General features: G+C 44.3%; 1 protein-coding gene across 9 annotated transcripts in view; it reads left to right on the top strand.

Moving 5' to 3' along the window:
• Nucleotides 1-24,091, top strand: part of TAGAP (T cell activation RhoGTPase activating protein) — a 103,956-nt gene that overhangs the window by 66,350 nt on the left and 13,515 nt on the right. For 5 of the 9 annotated variants that reach the window (XM_025180660.2, XM_025180659.2, XM_025180658.2 and 2 more), the window contains one exon: nt 1,003-1,164. The exons of the other annotated variants lie outside the window; for them this stretch is intronic. In XM_025180660.2, coding sequence (XP_025036445.2) covers nt 1,003-1,164 — 162 coding nt within the window. The remainder of the gene's footprint in view (nt 1-1,002; nt 1,165-24,091) is intronic. 9 annotated transcript variants of the gene reach the window in all.

Below are 24,091 nucleotides of genomic sequence, written 5' to 3'. Positions count from 1 at the left end.
TACAGTCCATTTATCCAATCCATATTCCCTTAACTTGCTGGCAAGAATATTGTGGGTGACTGTATCAAAAGCTTTGCTAATGCTGGCACTGGGGGCTTTGGGAGGACCAGAAACAACTTATTTGAATATTCATCATTTGCTTAATGAATATGCAAATATGCAAATGAATGTTCCTGGTCCTCCATAAGCTTGTGAATGGATTTACTGGTCCCCGTGTCAAAAACTTTGGGAACCCCTGATCTAGATGGTGCTTGGTCCTGTCATAAGGGCAGGTGACTGGACTTGATGACCTCTTGAGGTCCCTTCTAGTTCTAGTTTTCTATGAAAATATGTTGGTCCTAATTCTTGTCTCAGATATATAGGCACATACCACTGAGTATGTTGTAAAATCGGGCTGTAAAAAGTTGTCCTTAAGCAGTAGCACATGATTCCTACAAAAAACTTGACTATGACTAAGCTGCTGATGTGCTGAGATCCCATCCTAATATGGTGATCAGCAATGTCTTATTGTTTCCTTGCTGCCCAGTTTGTCTTTCTTTTGTCTCAAACTTAGATTATAAGGTCTTTGGGGCAGAAACAGTGGTTTTGTGCTATATCTCTACAGCATCTAATGAAATGAGGTGCTTGTTGATGACTGGGGTTCTTGGATCCTATAGCAATATAAATAATAATGAAAAAAGTAAAATGAAGCTATATCATGCTTGTAGAGCTCAAAATGTTCTCAAGTGCTCAACCAATACTTAATGCTAACTGTTGGATCTCAGAGAGTCGCATAGATGGCAGTATGGGAGAAGGTAGTGTGCTCAGATATTCAGCTAGCGTAAATCTGTATCTTCCCCTGAAGTTAATGAAGTTATGCCAGATTACATCAACTGAGACACTAGCTCAGAATTTTCAAAGCTTTGAAAGTGGAGCTAAATCATGGTGAAATGTTTTCAGCACAAAGGACTCCAAGGGTTTTGCAGAGGAATGAAACAGTTCTAATCCCTGTTCCTCTCTTAGATCTGGCACGACCTTCAGATTAAAGCACAGATTGGATCTCTGTGAGCTGTGGTTAGTATACGGTGAGGAGGAGGAGGAGGATGAAGCTTGTACATTCAGTTTCAACTCTAATAGTTCCATCATCCTCATCTGGCCCACTGGAATCTGCATGGTGTCTTTCCGGTGAGTGTTGGGGACAATTCCAGTTGCAACGTTAGATGTTTGTGGTACAATTGTCAGGCCCTCCTATTATAACTCAGCCTTGTGTTAGTCTACTGGAAGTGACAGTGCAGCCACGGCTAGGTTTTTGTAAAGTAACAATCATTTTAAAATGAGAGCATGATAACACAGACTCAGAGTGCAGAGGTCAGGTTTCAAGCTGTGAAGCGAAGGTGGGGTTCACAAGTTGCATGAACATTGGGGACCAGATTAGCAGGGTGCATAGTTATATATCCTCTGTGTACCCGTTAGCAGTTAGATCACTCTTGTTCGTAACAGGCACAAAGCCCCTCTTCCTTTGCCAGATAAAATGCTTAATGTTAACTATTGGCTCCCACAGACAGTCAGTGGTGTTGGAACAATTTTTAGGGTAGAGGTGCTGAACTGTGCCCCCTCTTCTCATGCAGCCATAGATGGGGGCAGCTGCAGAGACCCAGGCATGAGGCCAATGTTCAGAGCCTCAGGACCTGCTGTGGAGCTCATGGAAACAATAAAAACTATCTTTACTATCAGCCCAATACCTTTCTGGTTTCCATTAAACAGTGAAAAACTAATTTTTGGAAGAACTCTGATGGTGACACAAGATCGGCAAAATAGACTCACTGATCTATCATTAGTTCATGACAATAACAGCCAGTACACAAATATCATAAAGGGTGAATAGTCAAAACCCAAATAAGCCAATGAAAGGACTCCTATTGGCTCTAACCAGATTTGCCTCAGGCTGAATCTTTCTCTCTCTCTCAATTTCCTATCTGCAAAATGGGGATAATAATAGTTCCTTTTTCCCTCTTATCTATTTAAACTGTAAGCTCTTTAGGGCAGGACTTTCTCTTACAACATGTTTGCACAGCACCAAGCACAGTTGGGTCTCAATCTCAATTGAGAATGTAAGGTACTACTGTCGCTGTTTCTGGCACCAACAGTGAGTCCCCGTTTGACTATGAAGAAGTGATTATTTTTTTGTACCTACGTTACCCAGCAATAAAACAGGGATACTGATACCTATACCCCTTTGTAAAGCAATTTGAGGCCTTATAGATCAGGGTCTCTCAAAGTGGTCCACGAAACCACTTTGAAAAACCTATTAACTGGCTGCTCCAGTGTGTTTATATACCAGTGCTGTGGCCACAGGGGCTGCGTCTAGACTGGCAAGTTTTTCCACAAAAGCAAGTGCTTTTGCAGAAAAACTTGCCAGCTGTCTACACTGGCCGCTTGAATTTGCACAAGAACACTGACGATCTAATGTAAGATTGTCATTGTTCTTGCGGAAATACTATGATGTTCCTGCTCGGGAAAAAGCCCTCTGGCGCAAATACTTTTGCGCAAGAGGGCCAGTGTAGACAGGTAAAAACTGTTTTGCGCAAAAAAGCCCCGATGGCAAAAATGGCGATCAGGGCTTTCTTGTGCAAAACCACGTCTAGATTGGCACGGACGCTTTTCCGCAAAAATTGCTTTTGCGCAAAAGTGTCCATGCCAATCTAAACGCTCTTTTCCGCAAATGCTTTTAATAGAAAAACTTTTCCGTTAAAAGCATTTGCGGAAAATCATGCCAGTCTAGACGCAGCCGGAGCCTCGTGGCTCCCATTGGCTCCAGTTCGCTCTTTGCGGCCCAGGGGAGCCGCGGGAAGTGGCGTGGGCCAAGCCACCGCTTCCCGCAGCTCCCCTTGGCTGCAAACTGTGAAATGGAGCCAATAGGAGCTACGAGGCTCTGTGGCCACAGCACTGGTATATAAACAAACTGGCACAGCCAATTAATAGGTTTCTCAAAGTGGTTTCGCGGACCACTGAGAGACACTGCTATAGATGAAAAGGTGCTATGAGTGTAAGGGATTATCAGAGACTGCACTGCCTTGATATACAATTATGGATAGCAGTGAGGTATGGAGAACACTTTCATGACAATATTTTAGAGAGGCCCAGACCATCTGATCAATTGTGATTAAGTCTTTTGCCATTCCAGTTGTGGCCAGATTGCAAATCTGTTTTTATTAACTGATCAGATCAGTATTTTACTGCAGGACAAGATCAAGTGCTGCATTATGTCAAAAAAATGAAAAGAAACGCACAGCATGTGCAGGGACCAATGTGATAATAGTCTGCCATGGAGAACTCTGGTTACTTTCTGTAAATCTTTACTATTATGGCAAGGGCCCCTCTTTCTCTGGCCAGCATTTGGTCTGGCAGCCTTCTCCCCTTTGCCAGGGGTTAGGCTTGCAGCGGGTTTCTGGGGTAGGGAGCCAAGCCACTCCTTCTGGGACTCCTTTCTCCTGCTGTCTCTTGTTCTGTAACAGTTGGTACTCTGGCTGGAAAAGGACCGCATGGGGGGAGGGGACAACTCAATGAAGCAGATTGCTTGGTTGCTCTGACTCCTGCCAGGGTGAGTGCAGGGATGGGGGCAAACCCTGCTGTTGCCCCACATTAGACCTCGTAATTCCCCAGGTCTCTCTCACCCATAGGACTGTTGAGACAGGCACCACAGAGCCCCCCAGAGCTTGGGGCTCTGAAGTGGCCATCCCAATGTGTCCTACGGACAGAACAGCTCTGTCTGCTTTTGAGAAATACACAAGTCACAGGCTCAAAGGTGAGTTCTCTGGCTCGGTTCCTCTTTTTTCCCCACTGGGGCCCAAAGCCGCCAGCATTGTGTCACCTTCCTTTGGGTGTCACATTCAAGTAAAGTGAAACTTCATTTCAATGGGGTAGTTTTTTGACTTGCAACATCAATCTCCATGATTTAAGCCAATAAATATTATGTAGATTCTGCCAGTGAGAAATACATTTCCAGGAAAGCTGGGTACGTGGCAGATTACAGGAAAACATAAAGGAAAGAACCTTGTCTTTTAAGGATCCAGATTCTGGGAAAGTAGCTCAAGATTGATATGGCCAAAAATTCACAAGTGAGTGCACCAAAGGAATTAGACAGCATGATCCTGTCTCATCTGGAATTTAGGCTCATTGAAACAAAGGAGTCCAAACGACTCCCCCAGAATGGAATCACTAGATTTATCATAGCACTGTAAAGGTAGCAGGTTGTGCAGTATCTGCATAAAGACTCATAGAAATGTAGGGCTGGAAGGGACAGAGAGGCCATCTCATCCTGGCTTCTGTACTGAAACGAGATCAAACACAGACTTTCCCTGAAAGGTGTTTGTCTAGCCTGTTCCTAAAAACCTAGAATGACAGGGATTATACAGCCTCCCCTGGATAACTACCCAATAGTCATTCATCCATATAGGTCACATTTTTCCTCAACATCTAAACTAAATATTCCTTGCTACATATCACACTTACGTTGTCCTACCTTCAGTGGGCATGGAGAAGAATTGATCACTGTCCTCTTTGTACCAGCCCTGAAAATATTTGAGGACTGTTTGCAGGTACCTTCTCAGTCTCTTTTCAAGACAACACATGCCCAGTTTTTTCCACCTTTCTTCATAGGTCACATTTTCTAAGCTTTTAGTCATTTTTGCTGTTCTCCTCTGGACTTTCAACCTATTAGTTCAGATTTTTTTTTTTAAAGTATGGTGCCCAGAACTGGACATGCTAAGGCCAAGTAGAGAAGAACTATTCTCTCTCATGTCTTATGTACATAACACTTCTGTTAACACACACCCAAATACTAGTATATTTTCACCACTGTGTCACATTGTTCACTCACATAATTTAATTTGTGATACAATCTAACCCTCAGGTCCTTTTTCAGCAGTACTACCAAATGGTCAATTATTTCTAGGACAGACTGCTGGCTAAGTCAGAGCTCTGCCACTACAGCCTGGCTGAAAAGATCAATTAGATCCATCTGAGCAAGCCCAGGCCTGAAGGGCTATTAGAAACAGCTGTGGGCCTCATTAGCCAGAGGGCTATATAAGGCAGTGAAAGGCACCAGGAGAAGGGAGTAGTCAGGGTGTGGCTGAGTGTGTCCCCCAGGCAGATGGAGAAGCTGGCTGAGTTTGTGGCAATTTACAACTCTGTAAATAGAAGGTGGTGGAAAACTGACAATAAAAGGCACCAGTGAGTGCACCAGAAGGGGTCTCTAATTTGTGCACCAGAAGGTGTCCCAGGGTAAGGGACCTGAGCAAGGACCTTGGCACATTCCTATTTTACAATTGTCCATTTGATTTTTTTTTCTTCCATAGTGAAGTGCTTTTCATTTGTCTGTGTTGAATGTCATCTTGATTGTTTCAGATCAATTCTCTGAACTTGTCAAGATCATTGACACAAGCTCCACAGCACTAGCAACCTCTCCCAACTTGGTGTCCTATACTAGCTTCATAAGCATGCTCTCTAATCCATTATCTAAGTCACTAAAGGAAGTATTGATTGGTACTCCACTTCAGACTCCTGTGGGACTTCACTACATACATCCCCCAATTTGATGGCAAACAATTGATAGCTGCTCTTTGAGTAGAGAATTTCAAATATCTGTGCACCCACCATATGGTAAATTCATCTAGGCCACTTTTCTCTCATTTGCTTATGAGACTATCATGTGGGCTTCTGTCAAAAGCATTACTAAAGATCAAGATATATCCTGTCTACAACTTCTCCCCAGCCACTAAGCTGGTGAATCTGTTCAAGAAGGAAAGTAGGTTGGTTTGGCATTATTTGTTGTTGACAAAAATCAGGTTGGCTGTTCCTTATAATCCTAGTACCCACATGGTGCTAACCAATTGGCTGTTTAATAATTTGTTCCAGTATCTTTCCACATTTTGAAATTAGGATGACTAGTCTATAAATAATTTTAAAAATAGTTATTATATTTGTCCTTCTCCAGTCCTCTGGGATGTCATACATCTTCCATGACTTCTCGGACTCATTAGTGATTATTGCTTAGGCTGTGTCTACACTGCAGGCTTTTGCTGGCAGAGAGTATGCTAATGAAGTGCTCATTTTTAGCATTTCTCGTGCTGTCGTTTGCATATTCTCTGTTGATGCTTTTTGTGCAAAAACAAACAGGGTAGACAGATCCATTTTGCGCAAAAACCTCTTGTGCAAAAAGCATTGGCAGAGAATATGCAAATGACAGTGCAAGAAATGCTAATGAGCAAAAGCCTGCAGTGTAGACATAGCCTAAGATTGTTTCAGTTAGTTCTTCAACTACTGCAGGATAAATTCCACCACGTTCTGCTGACTTGAATACATGTACCTTTAAGTATTCTTTAACCTTTTTTGGCTTGAATTCCTTCCCCCTTGCTGTTAATAGTATTTTGTGTTCAGTGTTCTTGCGGAAATTCAAGTGGCCAGTGTACACAGCTGGCAAGTTTTTCCGCAAAAGCAGCTGCTTTTGCGGAAAAACTTGCCAGTCTAGACACAGCCCCTGAGTGCAGAGGAGCACCAGTATCACCAGCTGGCTATAGGGGATCCAACCCTGCTTCAGGGATGGACCAGTAGGTGATATGGTGGTCCCCATTTTCTTGTGGAGACCATCCAATAAACCCCAACATCCCCCTCACCACAGCAGCAAATTCTTGGGCTGTGTCTAGACTGGCAAGTTTTTCCGCAAAAGCAGCTGCTTTTGCAGAAAAACTTGCCAGCTGTCTACACCGGCCGCTTGAATTTCCGCAAGAACACTGACTTCCTATTGTCTAAAATCAGTGCTTCTTGTGGAAATACTATGCTGCTCCCGTTCGGGCAGAAGTCCTTTTGCACAAAAGGGCCAGTTTAGACAGCTCAGATTTGTTTTGCGCAAAAAATCCCCGATCGCGAAAATGGCGATCGGGGCTTTTTTGCGGAAAAATGCGTTTAGATTGGCACGGATGCTTTTCCGCAAAAAGTGCTTTTGTGGAAAAGCGTCCGTGCCAATCTAGACGCTCTTTTCCGCAAATGCTTTTAACAGAAAACTTTTCCTTTAAAAGCATTTGCGGAAAATCATGCCAGTCTAGACGTAGCCTTGGTGATTAATGCTTCCCTTAAGTGAGAACCCAGAAATCCATTGCAATGCAGTTTCCACAGTTCCTACTGTATTTTTCCATTGCCTGAATAGGCAGTATGGGAAGGCTGGGTAGAGTCCCCAAATATTAATGTCAGAAGGCTTCTCTGCATTGTACTGCAGCACCAAAATGAATCATAGCCTCTTGTCAGTCACATTAACAGCATCTCTCTAGTTGTATGTCAGATTTTCCTTTATAAATCCAGGGGTTTTATTATAACTTAGATGTTTTAAACTCACATGTGGCCTAGCTTCTTAGAGCACATGTGGGCTACGTCTACACTGGCCCCGTCTTCGGAAGGGGCATGCTAATTTTGAAAGTGGGAATAGGGAAATCCGCGGGGGATTTAAATATCCCCCGCGGGATTTAAATAAACATGTCCACCGCTTTTTTTCCGGCTTGGGGAAAAGCCGGAAAAAAGCGTCTAGACTGGCCCGATCCTCCGGAATAAAGCCCTATTCCGGAGGATATTTCTATTTAAAAAAATAATATCCTCCGGAATAAAGCCCTATTCAGGAATAAAGTCCTATTCCGGAGGATCTCTTATTCCTACTTTGAAGTAGGAATAAGAGATCCTACTTTGAAGTAGGAATAAGAGATCCTCCGGAATAGGACTTTATTCCGGAGGATCGGGCCAGTCTAGACGCTTTTTTCCGGCTTTTCCCCAAGCCGGAAAAAAAGCGGCGGACATGTTTATTTAAATCCCACGGGGGATATTTAAATCCCCCGCGGATTTCCCTATTCCCGCTTTCAAAATTAGCATGCCCCTTCCGAAGAAGGGGCCAGTGTAGACATAGCCGTGATGTTTGTTTGTGTTGCCTGATCTTTAGCCAGTTCTGAAATGCAAATTCACAAGGAAAACAACAAAAAATAAAAGTAGGATTTGTCTCCTTTTTAGCCCAGCATTTCTAGACCAAAACTAGCTGAGTCATACAACCATCATTTAGCAATAATTTATCTCCAACCAAAAGGTGGATATTACTACAATTCAAAAACCATATTTGAAAATAGTGCACGTTGTTTAATTCTGAAAGCTACATATGTTGTTGTGTATAATCAATTAACACTTTAGATAACCTGTGTTTGTCTGTGCATTGCCTTTAACTTTGATTATTTCATGGTCGGAGCTGAGTGCCTCAGGAAACCCTGTTGATTTCAACAGGACTTCGTATTTTATTGCAAAAATCACACACTAACGGGATTACTACATATTGTTACGATGCTCACTTTGCTGGGATCTTGCATATTATTCTTAATGCACCAACTTCTAGCTGATGGAATAGCTTGTGTCAATGTGTAACATTCCTAACATGTGTAAGTCATGGAAAAGATTGACATTATGGTGGCACAAGGCAAGAGCCATGGTAAGGATTCTCAGTAATCCAGTGGCCAGATGCACACATCTTGCAGCAGCACTCAATGTGGTATGTGCAATTATGTTTGTTGTTTTCAGAGGCACAGTGAAGTCCCTGCTGAGTGACATTTCTAAGTTATGAAAAGTTTACAGATGGGTTGCAACTTAATAGCTGAACCTAAAACAGTCCTTAGGATGGTTCAGTTCTGGATACAAATTCTGTAACCCCCTCTGCATTTCCAGAATGGGCCAGATTCAAATCCTGAAGCTGTCTGCTCTCCAACTTTGCTGCTCAGCCCCATCTCCAAATAGTTATAAGCTTGTTTTCTCTCATTATCAAAGGAGGTGTGAGTTGCAATTCAGTAATTTCTGTTGCCTATAGAGAGAGCTCTGGCTATCACCCATATTGTCTCTCTGTTCCTCCTTTCAGTCATCCTAACAATGAAAAGAACCAACAATAAATGAGCCTGGAACTCTTTCTCCCACTGAGTGATGATTCAGGGATCTCACATTGTATGTAGTGGTCATAAAAAAGGGTAGACTCAATCCAGGAGCTACAGCTGTCACTGCTAGTACATGCCGCACTTCCTTCTGCAAGTGACTTGATCCCACACTGGTGAACTATCCAGTGCTCCCCAGAATGACCTGACCCCATTATCCACAGCTACTGAACCCAGCTACTGACACCCCTGCCTTTGAAATACATTCCAATAGCATCCCTCGAATCCCAGCTGCCACAGCCAACCCTGCCCCGAAAATTGTACACAGCCTAGAAAAATAGCAAAAGAAGTGAAAATCCAGAAGATGGACAAATTCAGCTTCCATTACTTCTGATATACTCTACCACCTGGGGTATGCCTGGCTTGCATTGTATACCAACAGCCATTCTTGCTAACCCCATGCATCCAAACTCCTTTGAAAGTCCATATAGCATGGTTATTCATGCATTATGCCTACACTGGTACTTCCATACTCTGGTTTGCTGACACATTTCAGACATAGATCCCAGGGTTCTTAGTGCCATAGCAAGTTGTAACCACACTAGGGCTTGGTTCCTGGTGTATGGTGGGAGAACTTGTTTGTCCATCTTGCAACTCTTGACTGGGGGCATTCCTAGCCCATCAGTACAGCCAGATGAGCCATTCTGGGTCCACCACATACTCCCTGCATCAGAGATCCAGCCATATGGGTTTATTCAGCACTAGTGGAAGAGCTTTCCCTGCTTGCAGTTCTGCTACTATTCCAGGATGCAGGCAGAACATCGTTGAGATGCCAGTGAACGTGGCATTATAAATGGAATCTCTGTCCCCACTGTTATTCCGAGGGTGCTTCCAATGGCTGGTGGAACCATTCCCTAACTTCAGAAGTCCTGACAAAAGAAGGGTCAAATATGCGCTCAGTAGCTGTAGGATGGTGGAGAAATGTTCATTTGCCAGGTTGATGTCAAGATAGCTCTGCCTTCAGAACCATTTGGATGCTAACGTTACCAATGCCACCTGCATTACGCTAGCCTATGGAGCACTGTGCAACATAACAGCCACAAGATGAAGGGAGAACCATTTTGCCAGGCATGGACTCAGGACATTGCTAGATTGCAGGAACATTACAGCCAGAAAGTGCACTTGCCATTACAGGGGTGGGATCTCCACATGCAAGGGAAATCAGGGGTGACTTATGCACTCACATGCAGGGCTTGCAGGGTCTGGATGAGGGGAATGAGTAATTATCCCGCGCTGAGTCCACAATTTTGGGGTGGGAGCAGTGAAGCTTATGAATTTAATAAAACCTGTTAATGTAGCTCCATCTAAAGCTGATGTTCTGCTGACACAGATTGTGATTTTTATGAGTTTAATAAAACCTGTATAACCTTAAGACTTGGGCTTGGTTGCTAACAAAACGCTTTATTTGAAACAAATATTAAAATAACCATTACAAATCTTATAGGCATACCAGCTGCCTGCAAGAGGCAAAGGATAATACAACAACAACAAAAGGGCCCTAATGCCAAACTATATGCAGTGCCACCATGACAGTCTCACGGATTGCAGAACTGTATGTCCCCCTGGTGTCTTTTCTCTTTGCCCTTCTGGAGTGTGCTGCTCATGTGGGCCTCAGGTGAAGAATGGCGCAGACTACATTTGATTTATTACACAAACTGTTCATTGCTTGGATCATGGGCCAGTCAACCCTAGAACTGTCCATTAGCTGCCTCTTGTGCAGGATATGGCAGCATGGTGCGGACATGGTGCACAAATCTCAGAAAGTAGCTAGATCTGGAAACTGTAGACAGGTGGTCATGAGAGTCAGCAACCTCTAGAAAAGTTCTTTCTGATGAGCTCTCTCATCCTCCTCTCTACCTCTGGTCATGTTCCAGGAATTTTTGTCTCCATTCTCGCCTCATACTTGAGTGCCTTCTTCTCCCTCCACAACCACCTCTTCTGCCTCTCTCTCTAGGTCTGCAGCTGCTCATCTTCCTCGTCCAAAATGTCTGGCAGGATTTAATCTCCAATTCTTTTCCTTCTTCCACATTTCCACTTCCCCAGGCTCCTGATACCTTGCCTCTTGCCCAGCAAAGGGGGAAAGGACTGCTAAGGAACATGAAAAAACTCATTATTATCTGACCAGGAAAGAAAGACATGTCTACCCTTCTTTAGGACAAGTTCATAAGTTGATACATTTTAGCATTTGGGTTTATTGTATTCATTCTTTATGCACACACACTAGCAAGCCTCACTCCAAGCCCAGACACAGTATGGTAAGGTTAACACAATTAAAACAATTAATATCACTTACAATCTCCTTAATTTCCCCCCAACCCCCACTCAAATGGGGGGATGCTCCTAAGAAGAACCCTGGTACTGTCTTTGGTTTTACCATCCTTTCAATTGCTGCTGCCCATGTTACCAAGGCAACACTAATATTTTTAGTGCACTATCTTGATGAGAGTCGTGAGTATATCTCCTCACACTGGGAATCACACCTCCAGCTCCCCTTAAACTCAGGTAGGGCCTTGATTACACACGGGGGTGTGAGCAGATGTATCATTCTGAAAGACTTCGCTGTGTCGATTGGAATTCCCCCTTATATCACTGAAAATGGTAGCATCTTTCAAAACAGTAAAGACTTGTATGAGTGTGCTCTGAGAAAAGCTGTCCGGACACAGAGGCCCTGATTCCTCCTACACCTTTCATGGCCACTTATGTGCAAAGCGGGTGTGAAATGTTACCCAAATCAGAATGGTTGCATTTTATAGCACAGATATAAATGATTGCACAGGGGGCAAGGCGGTGGAGAATCAGGCCCTAATTGTCAGCTTTCCCTCTTTGGCAGGGTCACAGAAACATCAGAGCAACCCTTCAATAAGGCTTTTTGGCAGGGGACTTTGAACTTCAGACCTTCAAACTGCAGCCAACTATTGGAAACTTACATGAATTGACACAAATTACAGAAAAAGAGAAGGTTCGTTTTAAGGAAGTAAAACCCAGGGTGGTTAAACGTTATTAAAGCAAACAAAAAATGAGAAGGAAGAGGAGAGAGAATGACTGTAATTTCCTTTAGGGGTTTATTTCTGAATAGAAACTTAAGCAATCACATTAAAAAATGGCGGAGGGTGGGGGTTCCCAACCACCTTTACATGATTTAGCACTTTAGATCTAAGCTGAAAGCTAACAGCAACTCCAGTTCAGCTTGCTTTCATTAAAATCTTAAAATTACCCCCCTGAAAATCTAACCAAACTCCTGCACTCTCCACCCTACAATAAAGAATACTCCAGGGTAATTGAAGATAGAGTACCTACTTCCACTAAAAATCACCTATTGGCATCTTCTCCCTTTGTTTTTTTTTTGGGGGGGGGGAGAAGGTGTTTTATCTGTTAAACATAAAACAATCCTCCAGGCACAAAATGGTCTTTCGATCCTTGGCCAGGTGGTTCAGAGTTTGGAAAACAGGTAAAACTTATAAAAAACTACCTAAGGACCTTTGACTTTCTTCTGTATTAAAATGGAAATATAGGAGGTGACAGAAGTACTATGAGTTACTAGCTACAATGACAGACTAATCATGCTGATCTATGGAGCCAGTCCTGCCATTCCTGCATCAGTTCTGTCGTTCATCCCACTAGAGCGGTGGTCACCAACCAGTAGATCAGGATCTACTGGTAGATCTTGGAGCCTCTGACAAGTGATCCTGACTGGTTTGGCCGAGGCGATCAAGTTCCTACACTTCAGCTGCCCCTCCCCCCACTGCTGCGCATCTCCTGCCCCTCCTCTGGGAGTCTCCTGCTTTCTGTGCAGGGGAGGGAAGGGAAAAGAGGGGTGCTGATGTCAGGGTCCCCCCTCTCCCATTCTGTATCCTTTCTCCACAGAGCAGAGAGGAGGCACAACAGGACCAGGGATGGAGTTTGCTGGCTGCTTTTGGGAGTGGTTCAGGGCCAGGGCACGGGTGAGCCTGCCTTAGCCCCACTGCACCACCACCCAAGAGCCACCAGCAGTGCCCAGATGGAGCCCACATCCCAAACTCCTACCCCAGTCATGAGCCCCCTCATACACCCCAAGCCCTTATCCTAGCTCTGAGCACCCATGCATCCAAACACCCTCCCAGAGCCTGCACTTAGAACCCCCTCCTACATCCAACTGCCTGCCCCAAGAGCAGCTCAGAGCCCCCCTCACACTCCAAATCCCTAAATCCAAGACCAGAGCCTGCGCCCCCAACCCTCTGCCCCAGCCTGATGAAAGTGAGTGAGGATGGGCAAGAGAGGGAGGATGGAGTAGGCAGGGGCGGGGCCTTGGAGAAGGGGTAGGAAGGAAGTGGGGCAAGGGTATTTCTAGATGAGGTAGATCTTGGGTTGCACTTAAATTCAAAAAGTGATCTCGTGCTTAAAAAGGTTGGAGACCCCTGCACTACAGCAAAGCATTTTTGTGTTTTGCAGAATAGGGATGGACCGAAGCCCTTGCTTAAATACTTGGATGAAGTAGGGCCTCAGCATTAACACAGACAACATGGCTATGAGCCCAGTAGGATGTTTTCTGGGTTAAGCTCTAAGCAGGAACTGTAGAATTTCATTCTGTATCTGCATGCTTTCGAACGACAGTATAGTGGCAGAGATTAAGTACAGATATTTTTAAGGACGAAGCACTTATTTCCTCCCTTCACCACAACCATAATTAATTCAAGCTTACCAAGTGCCAATGTCTAGGACTCAAGTATGTGTCAATATACATACCACTACATATCTGAACTCATAAACCCTATCAATATATATTACATATGATATAAAGAAGTTCAGTCCAGCAGACTTTACCCAGTTAAATCTGGCAAGGGTTTATTTGATGAAGAACCAGTGGATATGTCCGCACTGCAACAGAACACTTCTGGCTGGCCCTGGCCTGTTGGCTGGGTACGCAGGGTTAACAAATTGCAATGTAGATATTTAGGCTCAGGCTGGAGCTCAGGTTCTTGGCCATCGCCCCACCCCCCCGCCTCATGGGAGTCTCAGAGCTTGAAGACCACACTTAGCTCAGACATTTACATTGCAAGTTTATGGGCCTGCAGCTTAATCCCCATGAGCCCAAACCAATTGTCCTGAACCGACCACAGGTGTTTGATTGCAGTACAGATTTCAGAATTTGGCTCAAGTATGCTAATAATTACAGGCCAACATTTGTAAACATGGTTGTCCCAAAGTTAAGCGCTTACATCTTTTTGTAGACATAAATAAAAGGGGCCTTCTTCTGAAAAGTACTGAGTAGCCATGGCACTCATGTATATTCCTTGTAGTTCCTCCACACCTCTGAAAGTCAGGCTGCTTTAAAGTAGGTGCCTCAAACTGGCTGCTTAAAGCTGGCCTCTGAAACTCAAGTTCAAACGTTTGAAACTACAAACTGTTTCTCTTAGGGTATGTCTACACTGCATTCCTCTTTCGAGAGAGGAATGCAAATGCATCTGAGCGAAATTGCAAATGAAGAGCAGATTTGAATTTCCCGTGCTTCATTTGCATAATCGCATCTGGGCGCTATTTTGAAATACCCTATTTCGAAAAAAAACACTATCTAGATGTGGTTATTTTGAAAGAAAACCCTTTTTTCAAAAATTACCCTTACTCCTTAGGTTTAAGGGTAATTTCAAAAGAAGGGTTTTCTTTCGAAATAACTATGTCTGGACAGCGTTTCTTTTTTCGAAATAGGGTATTTCGAAATAGCACCCAGACGCGATTATGCAAATCAAGCGCGGGAAATTCAAATCCACACTTCATTTGCAGTTTTGCTCAGATGCATCTGCATTCCTCTCTCGAAAGAGGAATGCAGTGTAGACATACCCTTAGAGAATTAAGGGACTTGATCTTCACATGTACTTTCCAAGCACTGCTGTGCATGCAAAGTTGATCCAGTGCAACACCCAGGGAAAAGAGACTGGGAGTAGATTGGGAGGAGAAGGTGAAACCTTGTGATACTCAATCCTATCTTAAACCCTACTTTCAAAGTGACCAAAATTTAAGTCAGTTCCATGGACAGGCAAGAGTCTCCTGGCACGCACCTTGCTTGGGATCAGCCCAAGCAAAAAGGAATCTGTGTTTGGAGACTTTTCCAACATAAAAATGCAACAAGAGATCATTTCAAAACAATAATCAAGTATTCTGAACTGGTGAGAGGGTGACCATCATTTTCTGAATAAACAACTTGAGAAGTCTGAAAAATGTTGTAAAGGAGTTGAGTGAAATACAGCTGCAAAGACCTCAAGATACAGCACTCAGGGTGCACAAAAACACAGTGTATGCCCAACCTATCAATACGTTGCCTTTACAGTAGATGCAGTAGAATGCCTACATTTGTCAACAGTTCCACAGCGAAATTAGCCAGGAGCTTCACAGTCATTTGACCACAGCTCTACTTGATGAAAAGGACCTACTGGTTGTCCCTTATAGGGCAGGCTCTAGAATAACAACTCTAGTACAAAATTTTAAACCCACTGGTAGAATTTTCTCACAGGGATATGATTTCTTATTATACTCTATAGGCCAGTTTAAAATTCCATAGAAAGGAGATCATTCTCTATTAAATTCTATGGGGTTTTAGAATAATCCAATTGAATTGTTATAGAAACCTACTTGTATTTCAAATCTAGAAAATGCTGTAGGATTTTTCCTTAAGGGTTATCGCAGAACCATTACATCTTACTCGTTTCAGTTTTACAATGATGACAAGTTTACCACAAACAGAAATAATTGTCCCTGCCCCTTCTCTAGGACATTGCCTTGCTACACTGGCTCCTCATTGCCAATCCTTTCTTAGACAGCTGTTAACTTAGCTTCCTTCCCTATAGGGAGGCAGGACAGCCTGACAACCAGGGAAGCCTTTCCTTCTTGCTGAAACTTAAGTCTCACCTTGCCCCACCTCTCTCAAATCAAAAGAGAGGTTCTTAAAGGCCACTGCCAGCCTTTAACTGGCCTCAGGTGTCTCTAGTTAGCATGAGGTAACCTTTTACTGCTCATAGGGAACAGGGCCTTCACCATTCTAGGGCTGATAATTATCTGCCCTCTATCATTCTCTTATATCTGTCAAGATTTGTCACATAAAGCATAGTGCATATTCATTTCTATCCTGAGAACCTTGGCTTCAGTTGAATTACACAAGGTCAGAAATGGACCTGACTGTTGCAAAACTGACATTCAAGCCGCATGTTGCCATTGAGTCATACTGCAGAAATGTCACAAGAGTGGCTGCCCCATGTTGGCTGAATGCTGGAGTTTTGAACCAACATTCAGTTTACCTTTTATACTGGAGCATTTGTTTGCACTGTAGAACTTGAAGATAGCTCATTGAAAAGACCCTGGCGGAGACAATTTTAGGGAGTTTTTATGTCACTACCAAATAAGGCACAGTTGTTGACACACCAGAACTGCCTTCAGCGTGAATTGTCCCAAAGTAAGTTATTCATCTGGGTAAATGAGGACAACAGTAAAATCAAAATGACTCTAACAGGCAGTGGAAGGGGGGAAAGTTCTGAAACAAACCCAAACTTTTAGGCTCTCTTTGCACACCTCAAAAGGATTTACTGAACCAGGTAATGTTACAGAGAGTTGCAGCTAAAGTCCAGTTTTATATTCTATGTAATCATCTCTGTACAGCTGTACCAAATCTGGGACCAAATGCAACATACACAACACACATGGGATTTTTATTTTAATAAACATCTGGAGCCATACGCTCATCTGTGTAAGTTCCATAAAGTGAAGTTAAAGCCCCCTTTTTGATGACCCAATCGCTGGCGCAATCAGAGATGGTTTTCCCTAGTCTAATATAGAGCAAAATCAGGAATGCCCTAGATTCTGCTAATCTGTAATGTTCCCAGTAGAGCTGTTACACTAGTTGAGAATCAGTCCTGAGCACTCCAGTCTTTCCCTTTCTGGTTCCCAGCATGCTCCCCACATGCCCTGGAACAGGGGACAGCATCTGTCCTATAAGGAGAATTTACTTTTTAAAAATAATGTAGGGCAGTGTTATTTTTAAAAAGTTGACAGCAGTGCAAACCTGAAGTGTTTAAGCAAAACAGTAAAGCAGCAGCTAGTGGCAACAACATGAGAACACAATCTAATCTAAGGAAGTTTGTTTCTAATTTATCGTCTTGATTTTGATGGGCGGTGGAAGCCTCTCAGAACATTCTGTTCTGCTCCATGTCTGGGTGCATACTCATGTACAAAAAGCATAACTGGTCACTGCACATAAATATCTAAAGTTACTGGACCAAATTCACCTACGGGGAGCTTGTCTGAAGACACTGGAGTTATGTCAGAAATGAACTGACCTCTCACAAAACTAGGTGATTGGACAACAAAAAGGCAAATGAATTTTAATGTTGATAAATGCAAAGTAATGCACATTGTAAAACATAATCCCAACTATAGATACAAAATGATGGTAACTAAATTAGCTATTACCACTCAGGAGAGAGAGATCTTGGAGTCATTGTGGATAGTTCTCCAAAAACATCCACTCAATGTACAACAGCAGTCAAAAAACCAAACAGAATGTTAGGGATCATTAAAAAAGGGATAGAAACTAACACGTCTTACTGCCTCTGTATAAATCCATGGTATGCTCACATCTTGAATACTGTGTACAGACGTGGTTGCCTCATCTCAAAAAAGATATCTTGGCATTGGAAAAGATTCAGAAAAGGATAACACAGATGATTAGGGGCCTTCATATGAAGGGAGATTTAAAAGACTGGGACTTTTCAGCTTAGAAAAGAGGAGACTAAGGGGGGATATGATAGAGGTCTATACAATAATAAAAAAAGAAAGGAAATGTTTTTCACTTGTTCCCATAACGTAAGAACTAGAGTATCAATATTTCCCTTCAGGTATGTGTAGTTGGTCCCTTGTGTCTCAGATATGCTTTGGAATCATTTGTCCTTTTGAACAAGTTCTGTTTGGAGGGAGATTGACAGCCCCCAACATAGTAACCTCACAAGCCCCTGAGTGGGTCACAAACCCACTCCCAGTTTGACAATCGCTGGGATAATGTGAATGCGAGTAATATTACAAAATGAGTGCAAACAGGAAAGGGGTCATTGGAAGGGGACAGAAAATCCAGGGCATGTTTGGTAGCTTATCTTTTACGTGTATGTTCTTCCGGTGGAGTATTGCGGTGGAGAATAGGGATGTAAAATCCTGTTTTATCAGTTAACTGGATAAATGTATTTAACCAGTTAACAGCTTAAACGGGGGCAGGTGGAGAGGTGCGCAGGGGGCTGAGCTGGAACAGCCTCTCAGCACAGCTGGGGGCTGCTCTGGCTGGGCTGGGCCCACTGCAACACATTATGGGCAGGCGGCGGGTGCCCTGGGCAGACAGTTTAATTGCACCCCGGGTTGGGGGAGGGCGCATGAGCAGCCCCGCCCTCGCACCAGCACGTGGGGGAGGGCGCGCAGAGCTGGCGGTGGCAGGACACACGTGCCAGGCCCGGCCCGGCCTGGCTACCGCCGCTGGCGCGCAGCCTGGGGCCGCCCGGGGCAGGCCGAGCCTGGCTGTGTAGGGCCCCGTGGCCGCAGGGGGAAGGACACTGCTGGCCGGTGCTGCGGGGGCTAACACGGCCCCCACCCCGGGTGGCCGCTGCAGGGTGGCCGCTGGGAGCTGCTGCCCACGATCTGGGAGCTGGGCATGTGGCGCCTGATGGCAGCTATAAAGGGTGCTGTGCCTTAATCCGGTAAGGGTGATGCTTACTAGTTAACCATTCACATCCCTAGTGGAGAAATAGTGGAGAGCAGTGAGCCCACAGTTCAGTTTGGTCTTGATATCTGATGAGGGCTAAAACCTGTACAGTAGATATTTGAAAATCTGAGGGTGGATTTTGTGCAAAAGCAAGATGTGTATAGCCACCCTAGCATTGTGCTCTGTGTATCTTCTCCCAGGTCACAAAGTACAGGCTCTTCCTTCCCACCCACCTCACCCCCCTGAAAGGAAAGAAAGCAAGCAAACAGCCCTTAGCTTTTGAGCAATGGTGTCCCTTATTTTGGTAAATATTTCCATTGTCCCTAGGGAAACAGTAACTGGGCCAGTTGAAAGAAAGCTGGAATACAACCAGTTTTCAACATTCGGAGGCATTGATGCAGAGCCTGGTTCTTTCTGCTAGATTATTTATGGGTTGAAAGAGCCACTGCCTTTAGTAGCATCCTGTTGTATGCTTGTCACTGCTAAACCTCTGCAGTCATCCAATTAGTAAGATATTGGAACAAAGGCACGTTTCATGATTTGTTTACATGCACGATTTGTAAAAAGCATCACATGGAACATCTGTGAAAGTCCTACTGAAGCAAACAAAAGTAAACCGCAGTTGGGATTTTCCCATTTGTGGCTTGATAGGGGAAGAAAAACAGAAATTTCCTTGAAAGGAACCTTAGCAAAGTATTTTCTTCTACTTTTTTTGTTTAATGTTAATTTCTGAATTCTGTCTCTCCACTGCCCCAAATGATGGTCCCTCTTCATTGTTACAGTCTGGGGCATGTCAGTGAACTGTGATTATGAATCATTTGAGCTGCAGGAAAGTGATGTTACCGATGGTGATCAGAGAAGGTGTGGGGCCTTTATTGGATGAGGGAGATAGCCTAGTGACAGATGATGTGGGAAAAGCTAAAGTACTCAATGCTTTCTTTGCCTTTGTTTTCACGGACAAGGTCAGTTCCCAGACTAATGCACTAGACAATGCGGTATGGGAAGGAAGTGGACAGTCTGTGGTGGGGAAAGAACAAGTTAGGAACTATTTAGCAAGGCTAAACATGCACAAATCTATGGGCCCGGATTTAACACATCCAAGGGTACTGAAGGAGTTGGTAAATGTGATTGCGGAGCCTTTGGCCATTATCTTTTAAAATTCATGGAGCTCAGGAGAGATCCCGAATGATTGGAAAATGGCAAATGGAGTGCCCATCTTTAAAGAAGGGAAGAAGGCAATCCAGGGAACTACAGATTGCCTTACCTCAATCCCCGGAAAAATCATGGAGGAGATCCTAAAGGAATCCATTTTGAAGCACTCAGAAGAGGGGAGTGATCAGGAATAGTCAACATGGATTCACAAAGGGCAAGTAGTGCCTGACCAATCTGAATAGCTTCTACGATGAGGTAACTGGCTCTGTGGATATGGGAAAGTCGGTGGATGTGATATACCTTGACTTCAGCAAAGCTATTGATACGGTCTTCCACAATATTCTTTCCAGCAAGTTAAGGGAATATAGATTGGATATATGGACTGTAAGATGGAGAGAAAGCTGGCTAGACTGTCGGGCCCAACGGGTAGTGATCAATGGCTCGATGTCAGGTTGGCAGTCGGTTTCTAGCGGAGTGCCCCAAGGATCTGTTCTAGGACCAGTTTTGTTCAACATCTTTATTAATGACCTGGATGAGGGGATGGATTGCACCCTCAGCAAGCTTACAGATGACACTAAGCTAGGGGGAGAGGTAGATATGATGGAGAGCAGGGATAGGGTCCAGAGTGATCTGGAGAGTTTAGAGGATTGGGCCAAAAGAAATCTGATGAGGTTCAACAAAGGCAAGTGTAGAGTCCTGTACTTGGGTCGGAAGAATCCCAAGCATTCTTATAGGCTGGGGACTGAATGGCTAAGTAGTAGTTCTGCAGAAAAGGACCTGGGGATTACAGTGGATGAGAAGCTGGATATGAGTCAACAGTGTGCCCTCGTAGCCAACAGGGCTAATGGTATATTAGGGTGCATTAGGAGGAGCATTGCCAGCAGATCCAGAGAAGTCAATATTCCCTTTTATTCAGCTTTGGTGAGGCCACATCTGGAGTATTGTGTCCAGTTCTGGGCCCCCCACTATAGAAAGGATGTGGACGCATTGGAGAGGGTCCAGCGGAGGGCGACCAAAATGATTAGGAGGCTGGAGCGCATGACCTATGAGGAGACACTGATGGATTTGGGTTTGTTTAGTCTGCAGAAGAGAAGGGTGAGGGGGGATTTGATAGCAGCCTTCAACCTTCCTGAAGGGAGGTTCCAAAGAGGACGGAGAGAGGCTGTTCACAGTAGTGACGGGTGGCAGAACAAGGAGCAATGGTCTCAAGTTACAATGGGAGAGGTCTATGTTGGATATTAGCAAAAACTATTTCACTAATAGGGTGGTGAAGCACTGGAATCAGTTACCTAGGAAGATGGTGGAAAAACCTCCCTAGAGGTTTTTAATTCTCGGCATGACAAAGCCCTGTCTGGGTTGATTTAGTTGGGATTGGTCCTGCCTTGGGCAGGGGGCTGGACTTGATGACCTCCTGAGGTCTCTTCCAGCTCTATGATTCTATGATCCAACATTGGCATAAATAACTAAATAAAACTTTAGCACGCAGTCTTGGTTAAAATGATTTGGAAGGGATGCCACTCAAGTCCTTTAAAACCAGTTTGACAAAGATACCCCACGGATCAACCCAGTACTAGGATGAACTTGCTGTCTTTTCACTCTTCCTTCTCTGAGAAGCATACTTCGGAGCATGAGATCCCTACAATGAGGAAGAAACACTGCAAACAGTCCGAAAAAAAATTAGAGTGAGCGCCAAGCTAAAAATGATTCATCTCTCTTCTTAGCAAGCTTCTCACTTTGTTATTTCATGTTACACACCAAACTTAGGCTTGATCTTCACTACAGAGATCTGCTGGCAAACCTAGACTGTGAAAAATTCACACCTTTAGGTGACATAGCGGTGCAAGCAAAACCCAGTGTAGACACAACAACCAAGATATAGTCTGTTGTCAAGATTTGGTCCTGCCATGAGGGCAGGGGACTGGACTCGATGCCCTCACGAGGTCCCTTCCAGTCCTAGTATTTTATGATTCTATGATTCTATGTTGAGTAGACACAGTCTAATTAGAGTCTTTGTCACACACTTTAAAGGTTTTTGTCTCAAATCTCAGGCCTTTTCTACACAAAGTATATCCCTCATAAACCTTCTATCCCCCACCACACACACATACGTTCCCTGGGACATGGTTATTCTGATATAAATGTGCTTAGCACTGATAAAGGCTATTCCCATATGGGAAGGAGATTGAGCAACGCCAATGTAAGGCACGTTTATACCTGCATCCCTACTATGCATTTGCTAAAGTGAGTCCTTCCTCTGAGGGATGTGAGTCCCAGGGGTGTTGCAAAGCAAGATCACCTTGCACTTACTCCCCACAACAGCAGCACTTGTCCCATGGCACTGGCAGGGCATGGCTCCCTGCTCCTGGCATTGCAACCTGAACCTGGCACACAGGATTGCAACACTGCTTACTCAAATTTGGCCCAGCCAAGCCTGAGTGTTCCACAGGCCAGGTCACAGCACTTGGAGTAGGGAGCCAAGTCCAGCCAGCTCTGTAGGCCAGGTGTCATTTCAACAGGAACAGGCTTTATGGGTCAAGGCAGGGCAGTCCCATGAAATCTAGGGCTGTTGGGAGGTCTGACACTAGGGCTGTAATGATATAACTGTATCAGTCAAGCAAACAAACAAAAACACCCCGCCCAGCCAACCTAGTTATATTGGCACCATGCCTACGACCTTCAAGATTTACATCTATATCTGTGGTGGGAAGGGAGTTGTTCACTTATCAGAAAAAATAGTGGGCTAGTTCTTTAAGTGCTTTTGCTGTGTTAGTCTGGGAACATTTCACCTAACTGGTGCGTTTTTGATAGCCTGGATCTGTCACCGCTAATGCATGAGAGCAGCTTTGATTCCTGCTACTGTGTTACTCTTCATATGTTCATTGAGCCAGCCATGAGCCGCTGCTTCCAAGGCAAAGTTGTGCCCTGCTGGCTCTTTCCTATATCCACCTGGCACTGCTTGAGATATCATCCCCAGTAGTCACTCTTCTGGTCTTAGGGGAAGCAGGGAATTCTGTGGGACTGAACAGAAGCCAAGATTTCCCAATTTAATGCTGTTTGTTGATGAATGTCGTGCTGTGAAGTGTCTGTGATAATATAACAGCTACACAGACATACCTATTTGGGATGCTTGCTCTTCAGGAGGAGTTGTTTGCTCACAGAAAAACATGTTGCTTTTATATTATTTCCGCATGAAATAAATGCTTGTGAAACACACCTGATAGAAATTGGTGGATGCAGATAGCAATTTTAAATCTGAACCCACATTGGTTAATTTTTATACACACCTACCCTGCCCAAACCATGCCCATAATTTCCTAGGGCAGATCTGCCATACACACAGGATGCCTGCTAATACGGAGACTGTGGTTAGATAGAGAGATGCAACTAAAGATCTGAGACAGTGCTAGCAACATGCCAGTCCCCATGAAAAGTACTGCCTCTAGGAAATTAGAAGGCTTACACCAGGGCATAGGTCTGCCTACACTAGTGGTAATAGGGATTTAAAATCCCAGTTAATCAGTTAACTGGTTAAAACTTAGATGTAACTGGTTAACCGATTAAGCGGGATCGTGCTTTCTCCTCCCTACACATGCACAGAGAGGCCAGCAACAGGAGCTAATAGCTGTGCTCATGGAGGGGTCAGATCCTGCTTCTCCCCCACTCCCCACCCCTGCGTGCAGGGCAGCATGCTTCTGCTCCCAGCCAGCAGCTCCTGATCCCTGTGGGGCTGAAGTAGCCCTCCACTCGCCACGGGCCATGGGCAGGGGCTGCTCCCAGGTACGGTTAACCAGTACCTGGTAAGCATCACCCAGCAACCTGAAAATAGCAGTGCAGACATTCCGGCTTGGACTGGACCCTAATACCCAAAGAGAGGAAGAGTCTTCAAAAGAAGGCAGATCTGACATCAGAGGGTAAATACCAGGGAAGGAGATGAATTAAGTTAAGCATCGGTGTGGACACTTGCACAAGTGGATATAAATGTTCTATCGACAAGTTTTGGCTTCAAATTAGATGAAGGTTTTTAACCATCAAAGTAGTGATGTTCTGGAAGCAGAGGAGCGGAGGGGCAAACTGGCTTCAAGGCCGAGTTTGATAAATTTATGGAGTGGGTGGTCTGACAAGATTGCCTACAATGGTGTGTAGCTGATTTCTGACTGTTAGCAGCAAATATCTTTCGATAGCTGGTGCTGGGACACTAGTGTTGCTACACAGTCATTCTGAGTTACTACAGAGAATTCTTTCCCAGGTG

Source organism: Pelodiscus sinensis, chromosome 3 (assembly GCF_049634645.1).
Source record: "Pelodiscus sinensis isolate JC-2024 chromosome 3, ASM4963464v1, whole genome shotgun sequence".
In the NCBI taxonomy this organism is placed as follows: domain Eukaryota; kingdom Metazoa; phylum Chordata; order Testudines; family Trionychidae; genus Pelodiscus; species Pelodiscus sinensis.
This window is presented reverse-complemented; position numbering and strand designations above follow the sequence as displayed.